This window comes from Morone saxatilis, unplaced genomic scaffold, assembly GCF_004916995.1.
Source record: "Morone saxatilis isolate NCDOM2014 unplaced genomic scaffold, NCSU_SB_2.0 Contig20, whole genome shotgun sequence".
NCBI lineage: Eukaryota > Metazoa > Chordata > Actinopteri > Moronidae > Morone > Morone saxatilis.
This window is the reverse complement of record NW_023339763.1, coordinates 9,371,563-9,397,116: the sequence shown is the minus strand read 5'-3', so window position 1 is coordinate 9,397,116 and position 25,554 is coordinate 9,371,563. Positions and strand designations below refer to the sequence as shown.

Genomic DNA, 25,554 nt, shown 5'->3' with positions numbered 1-25,554 from the left:
CAATGTGCCTCTAGGATTTAAATAATTTCCCCCTGGGATTATTAAAGTATTTCTGATTCTGATTCTGATTCTGATTCTGATGTAGCGATACAGATAAAGTTACACACTGTACATTATTATTTTGACATTTTATTATATGGCGCCAGCAGTATTACTGAATGCCCTTTAGTTCAAAAAGCTGCATCAAACACATGATATTTCAAAGATCAGTAACAATGTTTATAGTCTCAAAGGGCATTTTGTCAAGGCACTGTTGACTTTGTGCAAGGTCTCGTTTCAGCCGATGATGTATTTTTGAGGTCATGCAGAAACTTCTCAGTGTATGTGTACAATAAATGAAGGGTTGTTGGAAGCTGGCAGAGGCAGAACAAGTAAATTATTTATTGTATCATCATAATTAAGTATGATGATCTCTAAATCAATTTAGAATATAGTGCCAAGTTTCAGGAACATGAAAAGACAGTGTTCCCATGTAGTTATTTATTGTTATCGTCGGTTTCAGCTCCTCCTTACAGTGTAAAAGCTGTGTAGATCTGCTCTATAATGAGTGATGCTATTATACCCGAGGGACTAAATGTACAGTAATTGGTTATGAGAGACGCAATAATTTGGTGATCCAGTCATCCAGAAAGGGCATATGTTCTTTTATAAGATATGCTTTTGATTTTGCAGTGCAAGAATGCAACTCTGCAGAAAGCACTGTGATATGGCTGTGTTTTTCTGTTGTGGAGTTTAAGCTGATTCTAATCTTTTTCATTGTCATTTTGCAACTGGCATAGCATCTTCAGTGTGCTTTTGTTTCTCTGCTGGACTAGGATCTAAGTCAGCTTTTTGGGAAACCAATAGTTAAAAATAAAAAGTTAATACAGGCCATGACAAGACTATGAAGGTAACTGTAAGAGCTGTGGATGATTTGACGTAAGAGGCAGCTTTGATCAAGTTTGCTGAGGAAGTAATCATCTTTGAATTATATCTATATCTCGTAGAATGTGTCTTGTTACCAGTGACCGGCAACTGAAGGATGTGGCAAAACCAACAAGAATCATTGTTCCCGACAGATAACATTTAGACAAGTCTTTCTAAATCAGTTTTCCACAGTGTGAATTGATGTCAGCAGCAGATGTAAAGTTCATTGTTGGGTTAGTGACTCATCTAGCACATCAGAGGTGATTCTTGTTAATCAAGACCGTTGGATTTCATGGAACAGCTGTCATAGTGAAACTGAACAAGATGACCATGACATGTTTGGCATGATGTTATGGGACATACCCTGATTAATTTAGTCTGATATATTGATTATGTCTCAGACTGAACGCAGAAGAATGTGTTGATGCTGCAAAGATAAGATTCATGTGATACTCCTCAGGCTCTGCCACACAAATACTTTGTGTTAAAAGATACTTTGACACTTTCACTGTGGCACAGGCTACTTCTACTGAACTGATGTGGTAACATCATATAAAATAGGTAATCCAGGCTTGATATGGCAACAGCCCCACAGCTTTATATCGGTACAGAGATGACAAAGATGAAGAAAGCATATGAGCGTTTGTCTAAAAATGGCACAATGAACAAACCGGAAACCTTGGGGTTGAGAACCACAAATTGAGAGTATCATCAGCTTTATCTTCTAACAAACTATTGAAGTAGTCAAGCCTGTTTCCAGTGAATAGTGTTGGTTGCATATAACTGACACACATTTTTTCTAAAAATGTTTGATGGTGCCCACACATAATTACTTCCCTCTGATCAAATATCTTACAAATTAAATGAATCCAATCACACTTCCACCTCTTGTTTATTTTCCCATATCATAAACATGCACGGCATTCATAAGCAGATTGCAAAAGAGTTATTATGAGGGAAAGCTACCATCTGCAAACAAATGTGGACCATTTAGATCCAAGTACATTGGCCCCAATATGAATATGGACCATCTCTAATTGTTGGGCTGAAATAGCTTGGTACACAATCATGGATTGGGCCATGTGTTCCATGTGCAGACTTGAGGAAATTAAGCTGTCAAAACCAGAAGGATGCCACAGGCTTGTCAGACTTACAGTAGAATCAGCAGGTGGCTAGTGTGGTCTTAATACATACTACTTAGGCTAATCCTTCTCAAACCTTCTTAGTAAGCTAATATGTCTCCTTTTTCTTCTTCCTCCCCTCCTCTGTACAGGCCAGCACAACTACCTGTGTGCAGGGAGAAATGACTGCATCATTGATAAGATCCGGAGGAAGAACTGTCCTGCCTGCCGCTTCAGGAAATGTCTTCAAGCTGGAATGAACTTGGAAGGTAAACAGTCTGACTCATCTTTAAATCATGCCAGACCTTATTAAAACTGATTTTAACATCACCATGAAACAGCAGTTAGAGTGGATAGTGGATATCAGCCACACCTTCCTCACCCGCGATCATTGTTAGATCAGGAGCCAGAGGATGAGGAGAAATGAAACATTAGACCTTAATTAAAGTTTTTGCTTGTTGACATCTAAATTTACACCTCCTACTATGATAATGCTTTGCAACCTACTACGACTCACAAGCTAAGTTCAAGTGTGGTTTTCTGTTTTCTATTACATATAGATAGACCTATACCGGAACAATTATTACAGGGACACAGGATTAGAACTTTTTTAACTTGTAAAAATTCCCCTTAAATGAGTGTCGTACAGACCCTGTGACACGGCCACCCACTCTTTCCACTACAATCTCTAGTTTACACTTACGTCACCACCACCCAAGTTTATAAAAAAATGTGCAAGTCACATTAGTTCAAATATGATGTCACCACACCTCTTGCTTAAAAGATCTATCTGTGAAAATTCTCATAAGAAATACAATAAGAGATCGTGCTTGTAGCTTAACACTTGTACTATACTAAATTGCACTTAAGTACTAAGTATACTTCATAACAATTCATTAACCATTCTGATTACTTTAAAGCAACTTTATGTTTTGCTATTTCCGATTTGGTGCCGTTTCAGAGTACAATTCACTTATACACCACTGCCATAAATATAGAAACGAGAATTTGTTATGATTACAGTACTTATCATGATAACTAGTGAGTCAATTGTTGTTGGATTGTTTTTCTGCGTCTATCCGACTAAAAGTGCTTCGACTAACAGTTAAGTCAACAAATAAGGGGCAGCCCTAATTACTTACTAGTCCAACAGCAAGAAGGCCAGCTATCTGTCTTACAGCCTTATATTTCGCGAACCTCTCGCCAACGACTAAAATCCAGTCTGACATTTACTGTTGTCTCTGGCTCGGTCATTGCCATGATGCTCAAAAGCTGCTGAGCGAGATTGCGCTGCCCGCTAGCCCTGCTCTGGTTCTGGTGCCCATTTCCGCAGTCCAAAATGCCTGTTCTAAATGTATGAACACCAACACTGCCTTGGTGCTTCGATGAGCTCCCAGTCCTGCTAACTGAGCCAATTAGCTAACGGCAGCTAAGTTACAGTTAGCAGTTCACTTCTCACTCTGTAAATCACAGAGAGTTGAGGTGGAGCAGCTGGAGAACATCAGTCGGAAAACCAGGTAACATTTTCTGCATTAAAATTGGGGACATAGTTGGTGGTGTGTGGCTTAGTGCCGTAAAATATTACACACTTCTCCCGACCCAGACACCGAAATTACATAGTGAGAGAACAGGCTTACAGGGTGCAGATTGGGAATGACATAATAGTGATAGAATAATAGTGATTGATCAAGGCAATTACTGTCTTTTATAAGGCAGATTACATTAATTCAAGACCATAGGACATGTCAATATATCATATCCCATTTATTTCACTTTCACAGTCTTAAACTTTTGGTTAAAAGAAAATGCTTTGCTTTTAAAGATAGTGACAGTGACAGAGATCAAATCAGATCGCGGGCAGACAAAATGTTTTTAAAGTTTTAGAGGTCTGTGGATTCAATGTGGATGAAGTCAAAATAAGACCTTAAAAGATGTTGAAAGTGAACAAATAGCCTTTAGTCTAGTGCAGTGCCATAACTAGGTCATCAATGTGCCACAGCTCTGTGGAAAAATTTGATACATCAACAAATCACTGAAAAGTCTTTTATGTACAAGTCCTCCTGAACATTTTGTTCTAAAGAAGCGTCAGAAAGGCTGCAGTGTGGATCGACTTGTGTTAGTCACTCATCTGTGAACATGTGCGTGTGTGTGCCATTGTCTATGGACATGCTGCTCTGTACACGTTTGCTGGTATGCAGGCCAGGCAGAATGAGAGAGCACCACCTCCTCACACAGATTGATCAATACATAAGCCACTGTCAAGTCCCCAGTCCACATCCTTGGATCACCTGGTGATGTTTCAACTGATTCTGCTTCAAGGGATAAATGTTTAGGTCACAGTGCAGCAATTATGCTGGGTTGTGGTTTTGGAAAATGGACATGGGAGGCGACAAGCACAGTCACTGCTTAAGTGCTTGGAACTTAGTCATTGTGTTACTCAAGCAGGTGCTGTCAGTGGTTTGTAGAAATCAGTGTTGAGTGAGATAACATGTAAACAGCACAGTGTTCGTCAGACGGTGAAAGTAGTTTCACATACAGACAGAGACAGAAAGACAGACAGAGGGATTTGATAAACGTCAGCGCATCAACAGACTCCTACCAGAAAGGCTCTTAGTTGCCATAGAAACGCCAGGAGAGGAAATTAAAAAAGGTAGAGAGTACGAAAAACATGTTTTTTCATGGTAACCCTTTAACCCCTGACATGTTTTGCGCATTTAGTGGGAGAACATGTCAAAATGATGCCCAGGTAATCTAGATATTGTGTACAAAAAGACTAATTTGCTATTGCTGTTGCACTCAAGGGAAGCTGCAAAAAGATTAAAGAAGATTAAATGTTAAAACAATGTTCCTCTGAGGAATGGAATGGATTTGTATCTTGGTAAAGTGAATACTTTATAGCTTACTACTAGGCACTAACCAGCATGTTGCAATCTCCTGTCCTTTCTCTGGTTTGTTAGAACTCATGGGGTTCAAAGTGAGTGCACGTCAAAATTTTATTGTATTGTTATTGTTGTCTCTCACATTGTTTATTTTTAATTCATTAATTAAACTGTGTATTAATTAACAAAAAAATTCAAACACTTATTAAGGTTTGGTAATGGCCTTAGATTAGGGTTTTTGTCCCCCATTAATATAATAATGTATTTGTGGATGGATTGTAAGATGCAGAATCTTTCTGTAAGAAAATATTAAAGAAAATCTGGTATAAAGGTGAAAATGAACGACTGCTACTGCTTACTGGTTCCCTGATTTATGTCTCCTTCCCTCCCTTTCTACTTCTGTGTATCGTCCCCCAGCGAGGAAAAACAAGAAGCTGATCAAGATGAAAGTGCAGCGGCCCTCTGGATCATCGGAGCCCATCACCAACATGCCTGTTCCAGTCATCCCTAGGTGCATGCCCCAACTCGTGCCCACCATGCTGTCTGTGCTTAAGGCAATAGAGCCAGAGATCATCTACTCTGGCTATGACAGCACACTGCCTGATACATCCTCGCGGCTCATGACCACTCTTAACAGGCTGGGGGGACAGCAGGTCATCTCTGCAGTCAAGTGGGCCAAGTCACTGCCAGGTAACAAAAAGCTCCTTACCATGTGTTGTTGCCTTTGGTGTGGTTTAGATGCATGCCACTGCTCAAGCAAAGTGTGTCACTGGCAATGTTTCCAGCTTGTAATTGAGACTAATGTGTAGTGAAGTGGGCCAAGTCACTGATGGAAAATGAAGTCATTTGTTACTTTTAATACATGCAACTTGTCAAGGATGTTGCATCATCACTTTTAGATCTACATCTGCTTGTCAGCATTGTTAACATTCCTCAGTAAAGTTAAAGAACACAGGTAGCTCCAAGTTAACTTGTGAAATGCAAAATATGTGACATTTCCATTTAAGAAACAGAGCCTGCCATAATTCAAAATGTCACAGTGTTCCTCCCTGTGGTTACAACAGGTTTTAAGACATTACTCCAGATTTAGAATGTAGTTACTAGCTGATTAAGTGGAATAATACTGTTAATGAGAAGCAAAGAATGAGCCATTGTGCAGCTAATGTACATCATTTAGCTGATTTAATCATGGTTAGGCTGGTAGCCAGTTATCCTAATAGTGGTGGCCAATGTGGAAGTCTCCACGCCTCTTAAAACTGTATAAAACATTTTTTTTTTTTTATCCCAATGATTCCTCTTGGCAGTAGAGCCAAAGAACAACAGATGTTCCGTGACCATGTAACAAAAGGTGTGACCTCTGTAATGGCTGAATTTGTAACAGACAGAAGAGGAGAGTAATTGTGGCTTATGCAAGAATGATTCCTTTTAGAAACTCAGTCTCTTCAAAGTAGTTCGATCAGGTCATGACCAAGGTTATGATGTCCCTACAACCCGCTAAAATCCTTATCTCTGTAAGGCAAATGTTCCCACAGCGAGCATACATTTTCCTTTCAATTAAAATCACTGCATTTATTGTCAGTGTCATCTTGACTTATTTGCATTTGCATATTATTCAGTTTCTGGATTATTTCATCTAACCACGTCACATTACAAAAGTGTGTGTGCATTAACGATGTGACGTCTCAGTGTCAAAAATTCATCTATCACCATGGAGTAGCTCCAGGATTCAGACTCTTGTGTCAGACTGAACATGAGCTCCTATCAAGTTGAGACTCCAAAACAAAATGCTTTAGGATATAATTCGGAAAGGGATATACTTATATTTTATTGTTGTCCCAAATAACTTAAATTCATGTTATAAACTTAGAAAAAAAACATAATTGCTGGGGTTAAAGACTACCCTGTTTCATTTCCACAAAAACAAAAATGGAAACACAAAGAGTTTGGAATTTAACAACTCATGCTAGTTTCTAATCATGAGGAAGAAGGCACATGACCTGATAATCGCTTCAAGTATTTGCTTGGAGATTTTCTCTTCTCACTCTAATTGTTGTGATTGGTCACACCAAAGATTTCAGATCAGATCTCCCAGAGAAAACCTCTCAGTGAAACAGCAATGTAAAAAAAAAAAAATATATATATATATATATATATATTCTTTGCTGTGATCTTTCTCTTTCTGAGGGACAAATCTGGTTCCAATCTTGTGTCTGCATTGTCTACAGTTGGCAGCTTGCCAAGGTGATAGTGAGGAAAAGCTCTTACATAACAGAGCCATGGATTAAAACAAATGTAATGTGAAAGGGCTTTCAATGTGCACTTCCACTTTTATAGTTTTGACAGTGTGGAAATGACTGAACTGTAATTTGATTCCAATTTGAACATCAGCTTAACTAGATTTATTTTGTTTTGAATGAGCTGGTGTTGTAATGATTTATTGAGCAATTACTTTTCCTATTATTACATTTTTCAGTATCTCTGTAATACAGACAGAATAGGTTACATGCAGTCATACTAATACAGTAAATCATTATTTTCCAAGCTGCAGAAACACCTTAATCTTGCACTGTTTTGGTGCAGACATAATATAATAATTCCTACAGTCAGTGATGATTGATCAACAGTGTTTAACTAAATACTCAAATGTATTAACACCTTTTTTAGTGTCATCATTAGCTACTTATTTAATTTGTGTGATTAAGTGTTTGTGCCTCTCTGTCTGTCTGTCTTTGTCTGTGTGTATCTTCCTAATAAACACACTTTATCTGACTTTCCTAGGCTTCCGCAACCTGCACCTAGATGACCAGATGACATTGCTGCAGTGCTCCTGGCTCTTCCTCATGTCCTTCAGTCTTGGTTGGAGGTCGTACGAGCAGTGTAACGGTAGCATGCTCTGCTTTGCCCCTGATCTTGTCATCAACAAGTGCGTACCACAGACAGCTGTTGTATATTTATGCAGGCCTTTCTTCTGCACAACATTTTGTAAGCCATTTTTGTTTTGCATTTGCTCATTTCAGGGTGTCAGTCTCACTTGGCTTACTTATCACACACTCGCCCATCTATCTGCGGTATATTGGAAATTTGGCAGTTTCTCTGTGTTAAGATGTTAAATCAGGTGAAAAGAAGCAGCCGGTTGAAGCACATGGCATGTGTATTGTAGGAAGCGCATGGCTCTCTGCACCCTCCCCAAGCCAACAGTGGAGTTGTCACAGACACTGTGGTACAGCGAAAGGGAATATTGCAAATTACGAGATGGCGAAAAACCCTATAAATGTGTGTCAGATGATCTCAGACCTAACCAGCTGACTTTGCTCTACACACTGCTTTAAAGGAACAGTGTGAAGGATTTAGTGGCATCTAGTGGTGAAGTTTTGGTTTGCAACCAACTGAATACTGCTGGGCTTCCAAGTATGTAGAAGAAAGTGTTTAGAGTGGCTGCAAAAAAACATGTATGGCCCTTAAGATAACGAAAAATCTAAATTATTTTCAGGTTATTAGACACTAATGAAAAAACATACCTATCAATATTATATTCCATTTATACCATATACTGTCAATAAATCCTACTATTACACACTGGACCCTTAAATGAATAAAGTTTTATTTGCCAGGAGGTGATTAGGCTATCTTAGCATAAAAAATGGAAGTAGAGGGAAACAGCTAGGCTGGCTCTCGCCACAGTTGAAAAATATGCATACAAGCTCCTTTAAAGCTCACTAACATGCTGAATCACACATGCTAGTCCCAGGAGTGAAATTAAGCTTTTTTTTTAAATAATCATAAGAGTATTAGTAGTCATTTATTTCGATTAATATTTATAGGAAAGAACCCTTCATATTTTGTCTACACACAACAAAGGACCATCAGGAAAGCACAGACAGAAGAGAGTACATTAATACTGAATGGTACAGTAAATAACCTTGTGTGTAAAGCACAATGTAATGTAATGCGGCTTTGTAATTAACATTCCGTAGTCTTACCTGAGCCTCACTCTCAAGACTACGGTATGTTAATTACAAAGCCACATTATTTATACAATCAATGGCTGTTGATCGTATAAAATTGATCGTAGTCTCTGTGCTTACCACAGTCTTTGTACTCTCTAGAGGGAACAGAATAAGGCAGAGGCTCATTTCCCATTAGCTTGTCTGTTCCTACTGTTTATAGCTTTTGAAGGTCAGATTTTATATGCTCACGTAGGTAAAACAACATTGTCCCATACTTTTTTTTATATTAATCAGTCAAACCTCCTCACACCTTAGTGGGCTTTTGCTGATTGTTTCCCACCACAGGACTTTTTTTTTAGCCATTACTGTTAATAAGAGACCTGAAGTCCAGCTCCCTCTCCTAGTTAACCTACGTTCTGCTATTTGTTGTATTTCTGAGAAGTCTACATTTTAAGATAAATGAGTATCTACTATGTGCTGATTAATAACATTTGATCACCCTGTCATTTTAACCAAGCATTCAACAGCTACAGCTTCCATGTAGGGGTATCAATTCAGTATTAAAATGATAAGTAGGTGAGTTTCAGTACCAACTCCCAAAAGTTGTGTATTTACCTAAATTAAATTTTCCACAAAAGCCTAAATAAAAGACTTTAGCTAAAATAGTATTTAAATCAACAAATCAAATAACAAGTAAACAAGACCATGAATCAGAGCAAGCACTGCAAACCTAATTTAAAGTAGTTGGTGCTATATCTTGATTACTTTGCTAAATACTTATTAATGGGTGCAAGAGTGCAACAAACACTAAGCTCTTTCTTACAACCTGCAAACAGCTCATCCTCTTCATTGGAAATATGTAGAAATAGAGGCCTGAGCTGTGAAGAGTGGCTCCAAATGGACATGTAAACTCAGAGAGTGGGTAAAAATAAAAAGGTGAAAGAGTCATTGCCAGTAGCACTGCAAGTTGGTCAGAATGAATATACAGCTCTAAATCCAAGGCTACATACTCTATCTGGCGAATGTGCTATATTGATTTTAGAGGTAGAAAGTAATGTGGGCTGTGTGTAAGTGGAAGTGAGGTGTGAAAATCCATCAGGACTGGTTTCACAGTCCGGTTTCCCCTTGCACAGTTGTAGCACCTCCCTGCTGGGACTATTGAGAATTGAATAACAGGATGACCATTGTAAGAGGGTAGTCTGCTACTCTTGTACTATATGCTTTTAGCAGAAATTAAGTAATATAACTCGTTTCTAATAGGATTTTGGTAATATTATTACATTTAATATGTCAAGTTACGCGTTACCACCTAAAATTCAGTTTGAGTTGAATTGAGTTTATTGTTTTTATTCAAGAATTCATCCACAGCCCGATGGCTGAGTAATATGTAATATATAACATTTTGAAAGTAACTTGCCCAACACTGAGGATGAGTGAAAGGGCTTTAAGTCTAATCTGTATGTCCCCCCCCCATACTTTTTCCATCTCTTTTCACTCATCTCTACTTTTTCTACTTTCTCCCTCCCCCTGTCTTTCCTCTCCCACTTTCCAGAGAACGTATGAAGTTGCCCTTCATGACTGACCAGTGCGAGCAGATGCTGAAGATCTGTAATGAGTTTGTCCGACTGCAGGTGTCCTATGACGAGTACCTGTGCATGAAGGTCCTGTTACTGCTCAGTACAGGTAATGACACTAATTTCTCAGTGTCTTCGATTTTGAACAGAACATAAAACGTTTCCCTTGTATCAACTATGTAACATCGCCACAGTCTTTTCATTGCAATGTGAGGTAGGTTCAATTTGTCCCAGCAGGGTAGTATATTGAGTGGGGATAAACTGCGTTGAAAATTCAAATTTCTACTCATTGTTCTGCAGTTTTGGTGAGAATTGATGATTGAACGCATAATTGAACTCATAGCTCATATGTCGTGTTGCGTGATGTGACTATTTTAGCTTTGCAAGCAATGCAGTAAAACAACACAACTTGCAGTTCTTAGTTGTGTCAGTACAGTCTAAAACACTTTAAGTTATAATGTTGTGGTTTCAGTTCTGGTTGATTTGGCAAGTGTGTCCCAGAATTTTGTCTAAAATTATATGCACTCAAGCATGCCTTGAGCACCTACTCCATCAGAAATATTGTCAGTGGTATCTGTTTACAGCAGCTTAATGACCTGTTGAAGGCGCACTGGTTCTCACAAACTACAGTAAGAAACTATTGCCTGCAGCTCTTCATCTAACAGCTCACTGTGGCTGTTTTCTCTGGTTTCATTCAGGGATCATTCAAGTGTCAGTCAGTGCTAACCTCAGTTAGAGTGCTAACCTCAGTGGGCCTTTTCCTTTTGTTTACATTGCGATGACGAAACGCACCTTTAAACATTGCAAACTCTTGTCTTGCATTAAGTCAGGAGTCCATTCTTTGGTTTTGAGTGATTGAGGATCTGCAAGAATGTCAAAAGGTGACATTTTCCTTAAGGGGCCTTTCGTAACAACCTTACAACAACCAGCTTTCCTGAAAACCTTTTCTCTGTGAAAGTATAGTCTGTTCATCTTCTGTAGTCACTGTCTCAGTTGAAAAGATCTTCAAGTGTCCCACATGTACTTAATCTCTGAAGACAGCTCTTTTTTTTCTCCCAATTAACAGGAACAGTTGCAGCATGGACTAACAAAAGATATGCTTCCTCAGTTTGTTTTAAATATTATAAAATACACAGTGAGGTCAGCTAAGAGTTAAATGAGTCCAACTTTCTGTTTCTTATCTCAGGGGATAAAATACAGCTTGCTGTTTGGCTTGCTGTGTAATCACCAGAGTCTCAAATTGCCTGAATAAGAGTACATAATGAAAAACCTTGTCCCCAATTTTGATAATTTCAGTTTTGCAGAGAAAATTGGATTTAGAGATTAATTATCGTATTCTAAATTGATTCTGAATGCACTTTGATTTGTTGGCAGGTATTGCTTGAATTACTTTAAAATGTAAAAATTGATAAAGGTCATTAGAGTAGAGACTCTATTTTAGCCAGAAGAAATAGGTAAGACTTTTAGCAGCCCTCAGTCTCCTTTCTTTCTAAAGGAGTAAAACGATAGACGTTACAAAGCAGTGGGCTACCAGACAAGTAGTAGTATGTAATTATCACCATTAAAATCTGCACAGCATGAACAAAGAATTATTAAATCAAACTTGGCCCTATTATGTAAATTTGTCTTTGATGAGGAAGAGAGCATTCTGCCTTCCGCCTCACTCTCAGTGAATGGCAGAGGGATAGGATGCACTTTAGAGGCGATTTGCTCGTTATGCAGAGGAAATGACATTTCCATACTGAGCTTGGTTGCATTTTCATACCTGAGAGAGATTTCCATCTGTTACCCTCAGGGAATGAAATACTGTCAGGTCAGGACAACCGGTTCGAACTGTTCTAATCATTTGTCATGCACGTGAGTGAAAATTAAACTCTCCTATAATGGGACAATATGATTTACTCTATAACATACTAGTTAATTCAAAAGGCAGACTTTACTTTCAGCAGAATTTACATCCGCAACACCCAAAGCTCAGTTAAATAATAACACATTCAGATATTTTAGACTAAATAATCCAGAGTAGAGAGCAGGAAAGGCAATCTGTTTTTACTCTTTTAAAAATCGTCTCTCGGCCGAACCTGAACATACATAATAAAGAGGCCAGATAGCACTTGTACTGCAGTATCTCCCATTTATCTGATTATGTAAATTGGGCAGTATTTCACCCCGATCTTGCCCTCTGTGGTTTTGCATAATCCCTAGGCCAGTTACTCTGGCTTTGCCTGGGCCCAATGCCAGGCACCAAACTGACAAGCAATGATGTGTTGACATGGTCGTTATGACAACAGCATATTGATGTTTTTCAGCCATTTGTGTTTTTTTTTAGCTGTCAAAATCCTCAGTGTGTATTCTTTAATATGCTGTGCACGCAGAGTTTGTGATTTTAATGAGGTGTGTGTCCAAACATTTACTGCTCCTCATCCAGGCCAGACCAGTCAGGAAACAAACTGCACAGTAGCTATTGATGTTACTTTTGGTTTTGCATATTTTACACTGCCCACGGCATTCTGGTTAGGAGTTGCGTGCATGCATCTGTGTATGCTTAGCCAGCATATCCTAAGGGTCCTTGTTGGGGTCCCACACAGTTTTAAAGGAGTTTTAATGCCCTGTGCTGTTTGTTGCAGCAGAGGACAGGATAAAGAACAGACTTCTATACAATACACCGAAATACAGTCTTTATTTTTCTTTCAGTGCCCATGTTAACAGATTAGAGTTCTCACACTGCCACGTCTCACACTCATCACCCAGAAAAAGAGGAAAGTGAAAGGATCTATTGGTAGTTTTATCAACATATTTCAGTACAGTTTAAACTTCCTTCTCAAAGTAAAAGCACTGTAGTAATCTTTTATTTAACGCGACTTTACTTGTGAAAGTATTTCCGGAAGTGAGCCTTATGAAGGGCAGTATCTTTCCACTGTACGCGCTTTCTCGCTGTCTCGGGTAAACAAACCGCATGTGCTTTCTGTTTTCCACTCTTTACATTTACGTTGAAATTATACGGCATTGTAAAATGAAATGATAAGAGAACTTTGATTTTTCATAGACATTATACAGGTAAAAGTGTATGTGCGCTGCATAGATGGCCTATGTGAATGTTTTTCCAGTGTAAGGCGGATGTTTGCATGGGTATAACCAACTGTTTACATCAGCAGCTGTACAGATGGCAGAGCAGATACATATAAATGTGCCTAGTATGAATGAATATGTAAACTATTCGGTACATGTACAATCACATTTTATATTCCGCTGAAGACAAAAACATAAATTATAAGACTACTGTCACTCCCTCTACTGTGTTCTCATCACCAACAGCAGAGACAAGCTGTATTTATAGACATAATCAATAGTAATACCCTCTTAATTAGGCTTTCTGTGGGGTAAGCGCTTATCAGGTTGTCTTCTTGGTCTAATGGGGATTTATTTCCTAACATGAAAACCTCTGGGAGCTTCTGTGTTACCTGCCAGCCTAATAAAACATCAATGTCCTGATAGGATTTAAAGTAGTTCATTTGATGTAACCAGGGGTCTACTGATGCTGTGAGGGGCTTCAATTACAATTAAAACATTAAAATTAACTAATTCATTTTCCTTTTTTTTTGTTTTTTATGTGATTTGAGTCATCTCGCCTTTACCAGCTAACATTTGCACTGACGTGTTTCTCTATGTCTGTGTTTGTGTTGATGTTTGTGTGTGTGTGTGTGTGTGTGTGTAGTACCGAAAGATGGCCTGAAGAGCCAGGCTGTGTTTGACGAGATCAGGATGACATACATTAAGGAGCTGGGAAAAGCCATCGTCAAGAGAGAGGAGAATGCTAGTCAGAACTGGCAGCGCTTCTACCAGCTAACTAAGCTACTGGACTCCATGCAGGAGGTTAGAGAAACAAACACACACACACACTGATACACACCGCATGCCTTATATTTTTCCTCTTTGTTTTATATAGGATTTGCTACATATTATAGATTGAAAAGCAGACGTGTCTATATCATTTTACAAGTGGACCATATCTTTTTTCATACCAGCCAGGGTTTTTCTTTCGTATCTTGCTGTTCAATTGCATCAACAACTTCGCTGAGTTTCCTACAACATGCAGACTGAAGTGTAAAACCTTGAAGAATACACTCACAGGTCCCACTTAGTGCATTATATTTCAGTTGAATCTATTACAAGCAGTATACTTCTCACTCCCTGTACAGCCTTTTATTGGCAGAAGACATACTGGTGGGTAGGTTTTTAATATCTAAAATATTCATCTAATGACTAATCTGTCTGTGTCTTCCAGATGGTCGAGAGTCTTCTCCAGATCTGTTTCTACACCTTTGTGAATAAAACCCTCAGTGTGGAATTCCCAGAGATGCTGGCGGAGATCATCACCAATCAGATACCAAAATTTAAAGACGGGAGCGTCAAGCCTCTGCTGTTTCATCAGAAATGACTGCCTTAAACTGTGAAGCAATGCCTTAATTTCTGCCCTGCCCGTGTACCTCTTTGGGGCCCCAAGCTTTCGCCGTAAGCCTTTGCTTGTCCTGCCTCCCCACATCACTCTGATTCGATTCCTTGTTTTTTTCTGGGCCCCCTCTAGGAATTCTGCCACTCCCATCCAGGCCTCAGCCATTCAGCCTAATCTGGGAGCACAATATCTGTGGCCTCACGCCTCCTAATCTGGTCCCAGGTTTGGCAGTAGGACACCCTACCGCTGACCTGTAGCCCTTCCTGTTGGCTAATGAATTTTTCCTCCAGGGGAAATATGTTAGCTCTGAATGTCTCGTGGGAACGATGCATTTTGGGCCATCCTTTTTTTTTCAGCCCACTCATCCCCCTCTCCGTCCATGGCCCCGTCCTCAGGTTTCTAATGCTGTGTCTTTATTGCAGCTGCCTGCCTCTTCTCTCTCCTGCCTGCCAGTGTTTTATTGCTGTTTTCACTGACAAGCCAACACCTAGAAACACCTTTTCCTCCCTCAACTTCACATTGAAGATACTGTCCAAATCACAGGATTAGCAGCCTATTGAAGCTCACCCCAAATTCAAGCCTACTGTTCCTCTGCTCACCTTCCCAGCTTGTATCTGTTTACCCTTCCCAGCTCCGCTGCACAGAATGTAGTGAGTGTTCACCTGTTGTGGTTTCCCAAGAACTGTTGGCGATGAAGGGGTAAACCAAAACACAGAAAAATTAGAAATATACTCTGACATAAGAGAATCTTTTTTTTCTTCTGGAACCCAGGACATTGAGGATGAACTGTTTTCAGCTGTGAATCAGTTATCTTTTCTGAAATTATATGAATCAGATTTATATACCTGACCAATGGAAGAGAAAAAAAAACAGTTAGAGGAATATTCTTCATTTATTTTATGCAGTCATGCATTTCCGACCACACGCTTACATACAGAAACATACAAAGTATACATACACACATTCACTCAGCAAAATGTTTACACATGATGTATCTGAGAAGGGAAAAACAGTGCCTTTTAGCTTTTAAAGCTCTTCATAGCCATCCTCTCTAAGCCGTTGGGTTTTTTTTTGCATAAGACTCTAACCTTGACATCCTTCCACATATGTTTTTCCATGCTGACAATTTCTGTTTTCTTTTTAAGCCGCCATTTTGGTGTTTTTAATGTGGGTAGCTCTCATTGTTCTGATCCCCAGAAGTGCACGTAAGGAAGATAGCCTATGGTACAGATTAGAAAGCAGTATAAAATATTAATTCTCGAAAAACATTTAATGTGATTATCTCTTTTCCCAATGTAAAGTATATTTGATAAATATACTGCATCTCCCAATCAGTATCACATTGTTGAAAGTTACAGTACCCAGATTATATTAACAAATATAATGTTAAATACACATCCAAATACTTTCTCTTTTAAAAATCGTGTGAGAAGCTGCAACCAGCTTTGTTTTAAATGGACACCACTGGAATTTGAACAAAGCATATCTAATGTTTTGTAATATTTAGGGACTGACTGACTGACTGACTGACTGACTTAAACATTAGGGTTTAGCTCTTGGAAAAGTGATTTGTTAGTTTGAATTACATCTTTTTTACGAACTGTTGCAGTTTATTCAGATAAAATCACACAAATGGGGTTTTTAGGACTAAATTGCCTTTGGAAAAAAAAAAACCCGAGGTGTTAGTAAATGGCCATAATAATTCAAGCAAACCTGGCATTAAGGCTGTCCTTTCATTGCCAGCTGCATTCACACTGAGGTTCTGGTTAAGTAAATGGTTTCATGGAGCTATACTAGGAGCAACTTACCTGGCCAGACTGCCTGGTCCCACCTTAGAAATCACAGCAAGGTCAAATAGGAGTGGAAAGAATTCCTGATGTGTGTTGTAACCTAATGGGAGTATTAGGCTGGTTGGATCTTCTCGATAAGGTACCAGGAACAGATTCTCTACCTGAATTTCTAAGACATAATTTACTCTACCATGCTGTACTCCTGATTTAAGTATTGACTTAAAATACCATTTTAGATAAAATATACCTTTTAATTAGCTTCATCTCAAAGTGTTTGCACAAACAGGAACTGGGGTTATTATTGTTGTTGAGCTCAACATGGCTAAAAAGGTAAATAAATATATTTACATATATATTTGTTTTGTATTTGAGACTTAAAAAATAGATAGAGACACACATAGTTGATGGAAGCTCTGTTCTCAGCACAGGATTTCATCTCTTAAAGTTGAAATATTTTTGGAAGAATACGCAGTTTGGTCTGAATAATTTGTGAATCATAGCTCAGGCTATGACTGGCCACATCACTTGGATGTGTTCCACTAGTGCCAAATGTAATAGCAAGTTTTTATATGTCTTTTTCCTGGAGATGTGAAAGAGTGATTATTCAGTTGGGATTCGACATTGGTTTTTGTAACTTTGCTTGACGGTGCTCATTTATGAGAAAGATCTTAAGTTCAGTGTCACACCTACACCAGCTTATACGTACTGATTGTTATCATCCAAGTAAGTGTATGATGAATGACTTTTACTTTTTTGGAGATGCACAAATTATTGTATTTTTGAAAATTGCAAATTAAAGCAGTAATATATACTGCTGTCAAACAGGTGGTGGTCAGCATTTGGTGCATTTGTAATGTGAAACGATGTTCGTACCAGCTTATGTGATGGCCAAAACAAAGCATAGTTGTATATTGGCTTCTGCTGGAAGTGCAAATAACCCCCCCCCCCCCGAGACATGGCTCTGTTTTCCTCAGTGTTTCTTGTAACTGCCAGGCCTCTCTGCCTAAATGTCGACTGTACAGATTTTCAGCTGTTTTCTCTGAATGGTACTTGTCCCTCGGCAGCGCCTAAGTCTGAATGCCAGGTAATAGACAAGGTAGCAGGTTGCCATAGAGACCAGTCATTTGTGTGTTACTTAAAGCTAACAGCACAGCAGGCTCTGGACGCATACAAGCCACTGTTCAACAAGAGCCATTATGTTTTTAATCAGCCATTCTGCCAAAGGATGGTTACTCTTACAGCAGGTTTCATGTACAGCGCAGGCTTTCAGCTTCACCCACTAACTCGGTCTTGTGCCCCTGTGTTGTTAAGAACATGGGTTTAATGCTGCTCACGTCGTTGTTGATTATTCTGGGGAAAATTTGACTAAACTGTCTTTGTTTGGGTAACTTTTGCATACAGTATTACAGTTGTTTCCGGGTGTTGGTGCTTCAGAAAACCAGCTTTAATGTGTAGATGTAACCATATCCCTGCTCACTTCTAAATGGCCATAGGTGTATATATAGCAGCGCCGACATATCCAGTGCAATGTAAACAGTGTCTATTACAAAATATTTTTACATGGACATTACCTCTATACTTCTATACATTTTTTCTCTTTTATCTTTCAACTACATGTTTGACTAAAGGCCTTTGAAAGGGAGACAGAGAGCCATAGAAATAAGATTTCAAATCAGGAAATAGATAAACCCTTAACAAATATTAACGCTTTTGGAGATTGATGTATTGTAAAAAAAAAAAAAAAAAAATTAAAAAAGACAATATTTTCTGCGATTTTGAATACATCAGCTTGATCCTCTTTGATATGAATAATTTTGCCCAATCCTTTTTGTACATTGAACAAGTCAAGAAAGTAAATATTTTTCTGTTTGTTGGTTTGTGTTTGATAAGGGTAGATGTGTTGAATACATTAGGAAATGTTAAACATGTTTGTCTTGTGAAGTAAATGTAAATTCTGCGAGTCAATGGGAAAGTCTACATGAATGCTCACTGTGTTTTAAAGTTATAAGGAAACGAGGGAGGGAGGGAGGGAGGGAGGGAGGGATGAAAGGTGAGACTGACTGGAGGAGGTTTTTGCGTTATATAAGAGTGACCAAAGCAGAGGAAAAAAAGAAAAAAGATTTAACAGACAGAAGTATTCAAGCAGTTACATTTTAAGTAGCACTTATTATCCAACTTCTAGTACTTCTTATTTTATTTGAAAGGTATCTTTTTTTAAAAAAAAAAAAAGGTCCAGGCTTTGGATCTCATGTACATTGCTGTGAGGATTTACTGGTCACTTTAAAATAGAAAACGAAAAAAAAAAAAAAAGTTGAATCTCCGTGTGAAAGTAAATCTACCAGAGCCTGACAGAATTGCACTACCCTCCTACTGGTTGATAAAGTCTATTTTGTATAAAATACATGCAAATATTATCTTTAAAGATTAAGGGCAGATCACGTTTCATTGGTACATATGGCTATGGCTTTCATTGAAGTCTGTTTTGTTCATATTTCAGTCATGTAAATGTAATCCAATGTAAAAACAAACAAAAAAATATATAAAATGTTTGTCTAAAAAAAACAATAGTTTGTTTTACTTCTGTATTACACCTCTTCTGTAGTCAGTGTCGATATTTTCACCTATTTGATTAAATGTTGAATTAAGTGATGTGTTGTTCTGACATTGGATTTGGCATCGTGTTGGTAACAACTTGGATGATGTTTTTGTCATCACTGGTGAAGTGGAAATTCAGAAGAACTGATTTCTCTTTAGTTCACACATCTTACACAATAAAATTTCCTGTTTTTCAATGCTCAGCCCCAGTGGTGTTATTTTTTCTCTCTAAAATCTCATTGAAATTGATTTCGAAATGTTGGTAATCACATGTATGTTAGTGTGAAATGGATCATTCAAATTCGAAATTGTTGATCATGCTGGGAAATTAACTTTGTTGCTGAGATCAGATTTTAATGAGGCCATATTAAGCGTTTTGGGCGTTTCCCTGTGCTTAAGTGTGTTGTTTTGTGCATCTAAAAAGTCTGAAAAAAGTTATTAGTAAAAGTTATTCTGAATTAACAATTTATAAATTCAGTGGGGTGGGATATGTGTGGCTCGTGTTTTGTGCATGAAAAAGTATCTCATAAATATAACATGTCGTTAATTCAGAAAACCAGAGCTGCTTTATTAATTTGTTTTTAAGTGTAGTAACAAAACCCAAACTCCATGCCAAGGGAAGTGATCTTTTCCCAAAGAAAACACTGCTCTTGCAAGCTCAAGGATGCCTGCTCGGGCTTGTGGGAGCTGACAAATCGGAGCAGACTGAGCTACTCAGGAGGGAGGGTCAGTGAAAAGAGTACCTGCAGCAATGGCCAGTATGACCAAATTAATGTCATTTTTGAATATTAAACTGAAAACACAAGTATGGACCTGAAAATTAGGAGAATGACCTTGCATAAAGTGTGCCAGAGTTGGAAAGCAAAATGTTTGGCATGAAAAACTTGAAGCAGGGGGAACAGCTAGCCTAGCTTAGTTCAAGCTCAAAATTCCACTTACCAATGCAGCTCTTCTGGGTCGGGTACTTTCTTAAGACTTCGATTTCATCTCAGCTGAAGGTTTGCAGTTGCAGTTTTTGGCAGAACTGGATCCAAAATTTGTATTAGTTTAAAATCCTTGTTTAGAGCAACAGGTTTCATTTGTGTGTCAAAAGTTAAACCAGACTGCACAAATTATTATATATTTTACGGTTACTGCACTCACATTAAAATACAGAGGAAACTGAAACATTTGTGAATACAGCCACAGTATAACTATTCAGGACAAGCACTAAGTCCCAAATAAAAATCAAAGACTCCAGCTGCAGCTGTTGAACATTTATCTTTAATTGTGCACAATCAATTCACCAAAACATCTGAAAGAATATTTAAGGCTGTAGATAGACCTAAATGATACAAAAATCTGAGCAACAAAGATGGAATTAAGGAATTAAGTTAGTATGCTAAAAATACAAAATATAAAATTTCATACTTAAAAAAATTATACCTTATCAAATGCTGCGTATTTATTTACAATGTCGATAAAACACCTCAAAATGAATACAGTTCAGGATTGTGTCTTTAAGAAACTCTCATAAATAAGAAGTTCAGGTATGAACAAAGTAGTCTCATTTCACATTTAAGTTTTTTTTTGTTACTCTCCCATTTGACTTTAAAATGCTAAAATGTTCTTTCAATATTCTGTCCTAAAATAAAAAGTTAAACAAAAAACTTTTCAGAAAAGTTACAGACGTTCACTAAGTGGTTCAAGCTAAAAGTTCAGCTTTGACTCATGAAATGAGGATATCTGTTGGATCCCCAAAGCAGACGAGCTTTCATATACATATCTGAACAATTCTGAAAAATGTATTAATCTTTCATTCGAATGTCTGAGCTTCTCTGAAAAACCATATCTGCGTTTCTTTTACTTATGAATAACAGCCTTGGCTGTAAACTCTGAATCCAAATGGAAATGTGCGTCCTCTTTAGATAATTACATTATTAGCATCGTCTTTGTAATTCTACATAAAAACAGAAAAAAGAACCCTTGCGATGGGTCATGACGTACAGGACTCAGATGACTGCGTCTTATTCTGAAATGACTTCAATTGTTTGCTCAGTCCATGGTGTTGAAAATTAAAGCATGTGTAGTAAAGCAACTGATTGATTGTGCATGATGGTTAAAACTAGGAGAAAAAGATAGAGGCTTAAAATAAATACATATAATCAATCAAAACTTGATGCTTTTGAACTCCGGCGCTCTAATGTGAACACCCCAGTTGATGAGTATTCCCAGAATGGTTTCAAATAGTGCAAACATGACTCAACACTATTTACGATACTGGGTCCAATTATTTCCAACAATCAAAAAAATATCTAAGCTGGCGAAGCAGGGCTAGGACTCACAGCTGGGCTTGTTTTAACCAGCAGGAATCAGATGTTACTCCTACGCTGCTTTGTAAACCGCTGATCTTCTTGTGGAGCTTGTTTGAAATTTTTCACATTTTTTGTGAGGGCTCTGCAGGGAGAGGTATTATAAATAATGATCAACCCAAAGCTGACCTTTCAGCGAACTGTTTTCAAGGCGACCTCATCCAGTGCTGATCTGCCCTGGGGCTTTTGTTGCTGAACTGGCGCTCTGAAACATTAGCCAGGTTGAGTCTTGTCCTGGGGAATTACCGGACCACCACAGCGAGTGCTCACAAACACATTTACAGCTGTACAACAAAACCCAATCATTTAAATCGGCTTTAAAAGCTCCAATGCGATTAGCAATCATTCAAACAGCACACGGTGAGGAGGTGAACTAGCAAGTCCAAAGTTAAAAGCCACTTGCCTTGTTTTATGTTCCCTGTCATCACCTCCATGATCTCCGCAGGAAAATCTATTTCTGGCTGATAAAAAGAGGAGATGCTGAAGCAGTGGCAGTGCAGTTCAAATTCATAAAGCAAGGGCTGAAAAATCACAAGCCTCCCAGCTCGGAAATATCAACTAATTTATGCAAGTGATTTTCTCTCTCACACACTCACACACATTCCAGGTTCATTACCACATCATCTTCACCAGGACTTGGGAAGTCATCCCCACTAATCCAAAAACAGCCAGAACCACAGTGGGGCTTTTGTTTCCAGTGCAATTCATGGGTCCCCCCCACCCCCACCCCGACCCCGTTCACTCAGCTCTGTTCCTACGTCATATTCATTCAATATTGTTCTGCTTGGTCCAGTTTCAATTCCCAGTCTAGTCAAGACAAGAGCGGCATCATCAACAATGATCCAGTTCACTATAGCATATGATCTAATAGAGTCTGTTCAGTCAAATCTAGACCTCTTAACAGTCCAGTTTTGGTCATCTCCAGTCCAGTATCATTCAGTTCAAGTTCTTCTCAGCCCTGGACTATAAAAACTCCACATAGTTTTCTGGTATTAGTCCTGTTCGGCCGTCCAGAGTGCCTTCCAGCCAACCGGGCTCCCTGGAGGCATGAACTGGAGAGAGAGAAAGAAACATTGATTTTGTTTAAACATCTCAAGATGAAGGGGAAAATATCCATAAATATGTGTCACTTAAACATTTGGACAAACACATGCACACAAGCACATGTGCAGATAATGAGAGAGAGAAAGAGTGGAGGAAAATAGGGTAAGACACAGATGCAAATAAGTGCAAATAGGGCAGTAAACAATTTCGCATGTTCCTCATGAGTGGGGATCTCTGGCAGCAACATCACACACCTATAGCTGCAAAGTGAGCATGACATGTGCCTGGATGAGAGATGTCAACCCCACACAGGTGTGTTTCCTACAGTATGAACTATTTTTATAAACAGTAGATGAAGGTGAAACAGAACAACATTAACATCATTCGGAGTCATGTTTCTGGCCACTTGACAAATGTTAGTCTAAAATTCACTCTTTTAGTTTTTATGTCTACACCAACTCCTCAGGGAAATATCTGTTAATTATTTAATTGATAGTTTAACAAATACCATATTTCTATTTTTGTATATTGTTTCATAGTCATAATATTTACTGTAACAGCCCCCCCAAAAAGTGTGTGTGGCAGGAGGATGGCATGTAAACATATGGTCCCTTGACTAATACTGCAGTGCTTGACATGTATGAACTACAATAATACAGCAAAGTAACTGAACTAATTGCAAGTTGCTGTGGAGTTGATCGTGAATGAATGAATAAACATGACTGCAGAAAATAAATTGTGTTGACCACATTTTGTCCTCAAAGGGAATCTAACACAAAAACGCTGCAGACCGTGCTACCACAGAGTTACGTCAAAGACAGAAACCAAATGTGGACTCAGCATGAAACAGTGCACAAAGTTTTTATCCGTCTTTGATCTTCGTGGATCTGCCTGATAAACAAACATAAGAAGAAAAATAAAACTATTCTTTGAATTTATTTTGTGCAACAATGTATGCATCAAAACTGTGGCACTATTCTGTAAACATAACAAGATTAACACAATCATACACTGTTTTGGAACAGTATTCTTATGAACGCTAAAAAAGGGCATAATGAGGCTGCTGTATGAGCCAGTGGGGACAGTTGGGATGCTCCGTCCTTGGCTAGCCATGAGCAGACTGGGGTGTTGGGATACCATGGTAGGGATTACATGTCCCGAAGGTCACATTTTGACCAAAAGGGCTCCGGTGACACTGCTCTGCATTACATAACCTGCAATAGTCTTAACGCAGCTAACTCTATTTAGGGTCTGGGGGTTTGAGGGACCACGTGTCAACTGACATGACCAAAAAAGTGAATCACTGCCGATCCTGTTTGGCCTGCCAATGAGTGAAACAGTGTAAGTACTGAATAAGTAATTTTATTATCCTTGAATTTGTGCAAATTTGGTCCTTATTAGGAGAGTTGAGCCAAAGAAAACCGGGGAGATAAATGTGATTTACAGTTTTGGGAGCTTGAGGTTGAAAAGGTTGAAAATAGACTGGTGAGGACCCTGAAACAATCCACATTGAGATTCCTATGAAGGAAAGATAAAAATAAATAATAAAGAAAGCAAACCAATAAAAACAGAAATAATATTCCCAATACCCGTAATTTCCTGCGTCATCCTTTATCTGCCAGTTTCTTCCACATATTAATACTTGTTTTTTTCCCAAATCAAAGCAAATGACTCCTCAGATCTGAAAGATATTAAGTTCTTGGCTGCGTGCAAAAGCAATGCGTTGCACTCGACTGCATCTGTTACACTCTTGTCTGCTTGCCAGCTTCTTATATTCTACGGTGAAGTGTGAAATGAGAGCAAATGGATGGCTGGATAAAAATATTCTTGACAAACAAAAAAATATATCACACCCTATGGATTCAGGCTCCCAGTAAATATGCTGCAAGGAGTCAACTTAAAAGCTTATTCAAACAACTCCAGTGCACCTTCCCTTTTGCTCCAACATGACCACCAAACTAAATTACTTAAGGAAAAACTTTGAGGAGAAATGACAGGGAGCCATTTAATTTTATTATAAAAATAGTGGTGTGAGAAAATGGTGTTAAAAGCCTTCTAGTCATGATTTTTTGGGCAAAATCCCTTGACTACTTGGATAAATTAAAACAAATTTCCTACCTTGGGGATGAAATCCAACTCCAACGCTAAATTAAGTCCAGCAAACTCCCAAGGCTGACTTTTTCTTTTGACAGTAATTGTTTGTTTCTATACAAACATCAACCCACATTCTTTCCTTTTACTGCTGGCAAGTTCAGGGCCTGACTCACCGTTCTCAAAGATGGTCCCAGCAATGAAGGACAGCTCGGAGTCATGCTCTGCCTTGCAGGCATACAGTGCTCGAGCCTTCCTTCCCACAATACTGGAGACAACAAGAGAGTGAGAGTCAGAAAGTAGGTTCGGGGCTGATCAGGGAAAAACAGACAGCTTTCAGTTTGGTAACAATGCTTTATTTAGACACCTCAAACTAGACTTAAAGTAACACAAACCACTGACAGGTCATTACTTTATACGAAGTGTTTTATAAGTACCAAGCAGCTTTATTCACAGTGTTTTCTAGAAGGAGTCAAACTTGCATTGTTGTGGATTTTAAGTTCTAATGTTTGCCTTTGGGCGCCTGGTTAGCTCAGTCGGTAGAGCTGGACTCATGTACTCAGGCTGAGTCCTTGCTGCAGCATCCCAGGGTTCGAATCCGACCTGCGGCCCTTTGCTGCGTGTCATCCTCACTCTCTCTACCCCCCTTTCCTGTCTATCTTCAGCTGTCCCTATCAAATAAAGGCAATAAAAAGGCAAAAAAAAAATTAAAATAACTAATGTTTGCCTTTTTGTTGGACACACGCCAGATATTTCAAATTTAAAACAACAGTTTTTATTTCTTGGATATATATATATATATA

General features: G+C 38.6%; 2 protein-coding genes across 3 annotated transcripts in view; one reads left to right on the top strand and one right to left on the bottom strand.

Moving 5' to 3' along the window:
- LOC118331297 (glucocorticoid receptor-like) overlaps nt 1-18,426 on the top strand; it is a 61,489-nt gene extending 43,063 nt beyond the window's left edge. For both annotated transcript variants that reach the window (XM_035666120.1, XM_035666119.1), the window contains 6 exons: nt 2,180-2,296; nt 5,324-5,596; nt 7,685-7,829; nt 10,406-10,536; nt 14,143-14,300; nt 14,713-18,426. In XM_035666120.1, coding sequence (XP_035522013.1) covers nt 2,180-2,296; nt 5,324-5,596; nt 7,685-7,829; nt 10,406-10,536; nt 14,143-14,300; nt 14,713-14,865 — 977 coding nt within the window. In that variant the 3' untranslated portion in view covers nt 14,866-18,426. The remainder of the gene's footprint in view (nt 1-2,179; nt 2,297-5,323; nt 5,597-7,684; nt 7,830-10,405; nt 10,537-14,142; nt 14,301-14,712) is intronic.
- A 3,781-nt stretch (nt 18,427-22,207) lies between these two features.
- LOC118331752 (rho GTPase-activating protein 26-like) overlaps nt 22,208-25,554 on the bottom strand; it is a gene marked incomplete in the record, with an annotated part of 13,996 nt that continues 10,649 nt past the window's right edge. The window contains 2 exon segments of the mRNA XM_035666823.1: nt 22,208-22,668; nt 24,928-25,019. Coding sequence (XP_035522716.1) covers nt 22,580-22,668; nt 24,928-25,019 — 181 coding nt within the window.